Source organism: Octopus bimaculoides, chromosome 28, assembly GCF_001194135.2.
Source record: "Octopus bimaculoides isolate UCB-OBI-ISO-001 chromosome 28, ASM119413v2, whole genome shotgun sequence".
Classification (NCBI taxonomy): Eukaryota; Metazoa; Mollusca; class Cephalopoda; order Octopoda; family Octopodidae; genus Octopus; species Octopus bimaculoides.
In genome coordinates, this window is record NC_069008.1 from 12,671,911 (window position 1) to 12,673,793 (window position 1,883).

General features: G+C 44.5%; 1 protein-coding gene across 1 annotated transcript; it reads right to left on the minus strand.

Annotated features, from left to right (window-relative positions):
* Positions 1-1,340: 1,340 nt before the first annotated feature.
* On the minus strand, positions 1,341-1,883 carry LOC106881500 (general transcription factor II-I repeat domain-containing protein 2B-like). Its single transcript, XM_014931905.1, has one exon. The coding sequence runs from the start codon at positions 1,881-1,883 to the stop codon at positions 1,341-1,343; it is 543 nt and encodes a 180-aa protein (XP_014787391.1).

Sequence of the window (1,883 nt, forward strand, 5' to 3'; positions counted from 1 at the left end):
CTTGGTTTTCCTTTGAAAACACTTTTACATACTCTTTCTTCCTCCATGGGAAGGACACTTTCCGCTACAATTAGAGTAGCCATATTTGTCAAAAGACAAAAACACAAATAAAGTTTTTTACATGGAATTTTTTCGCCCCGTAGGAGTAAGTGTAAACAGCTGAATACTTGTCAGTGATTGGTTGAAATTATCGAAATAAGACAATTTTTTACATGAAATAAATCCGAATACAAAAATTTTTTTCTGTTCTATAACACAAAATAGATAAGTATACGAAGTTTGAAAGTCTTTCGGTACCAAAAACACTACATAAAACATAAATGAAAACTGGTGCCCCCGTTTTGAACAAGATCCCTTTTCTCCATTGTGATGTGCACCGCGCATTTGGGGGTTTAACCCAGACTTCTTCCCCGACCTGCACAAAGGTATGCTCTTTCTCTTCTGCAAGTTGCAGCGATGCAATACAATGCACTGACTCCTTAGCCTGTCCCGACCTGGGTGACATATACCAAAAAACGGCCTCAGCCAGTGAGGTGTGACCCCTCTCTGCCATGGTCTTGATTGGTGCGATGATGCCTCTCTACAACCCCATTGCCTTTTGGCCGATATGCCGCTCTGAAGAAACGACTGACATGCCACTTGTCGAGCATTTCCCTCAGCAGCTCTGAGCGAAATGCAATGCCATTGTCCACAAGCAGCTCATCCATGGAGCCTCGTTCTAGGAATATCTCATTTAGTATTCTTTTGATTTCCTCCACGGTCCCCGTCTTCATATCCCTCCATAAGGCCACGTCCCTTACTGGTAGTGCGTCACAACAATTGCCAGTCGTTACTGGTTATGTTCCACTGGAATGCTTCCTACCTCATGCACACCCGGAGCGGGGTCAATGGACTGGCATCCGTCGTAGCTCCCAACTACTTTCTGCACACTCTGCCAGGTCACATCAGAGTCTACTTTCCTGGCTAGGAACATGGTCTTGTCCATCACCCCCATGTGATGCATAGTATGCAGTCTCCTCAGCTCCGAGTTACTCAGTCGACAAACTAAAGCCACTCCTTGCTCCAGATCCTACAGCGCTTACAACCAGGCTTTCTTTACTCTGGTCAGGACGTCCCCTCAATTCTTCTTAGAGGACACAAAAACTCAGTCTCAGGTCAAACTCAGCAGCTAGCTCGCTCAGAATCCCCATACGGCATCTTATCAGCATCTCTGTGCCCCCTTTGGTTCGCACCCTTCGCTCACTGGTAATCACTGATGCTACCCATCTTAAGTACTGTGACAGAATCAGTCCGAATCTCGATGGTTCGCAGCCCTCACCTCAGTGCTAAGTTAACCCCCTTCAACACAGCATCCAGCTCCGCCACGTTGATGGGATTGCAGTTGTCCTTCTTCCTGAGCCAGGCCGCATCTGATAAAATGTGACCAAGCCCACCGAAGTAAATTTGTTCTTCAAACCTGAATCACACTGCAAGTCAATCATTTCAAGTTGGATGTTGACGGGCAGATCAGAGCCATTGGCTGTAAATGGTGAGTGAAAATCTGTGAAATCTGTCTCAAGCTTATCAAAAATCTGAAACCGTTGCTGAAACTCTCGCAGCAATCCCTTGATACTGTCTTTGTACCGATTCATGTCAACATTATCTGCTGTCACAACCACATCTTTTAGACAAGGAAAATGAGCAAGGTCACCATCTGACAGATGTATCTCCCGCACACAACTTGAACACATATATACTTTAAAAATACTGTAACAACTTTTTTTACAGCTTTCCAGCATTCTGTTCAGATTATTCAAGTGATCTGTAATATCTACGATGAATGCTAAATCTTGCAGCCATTCTGGTGATTGAAATTCTAACACTGGTTTACCCTTTTTCTCCAT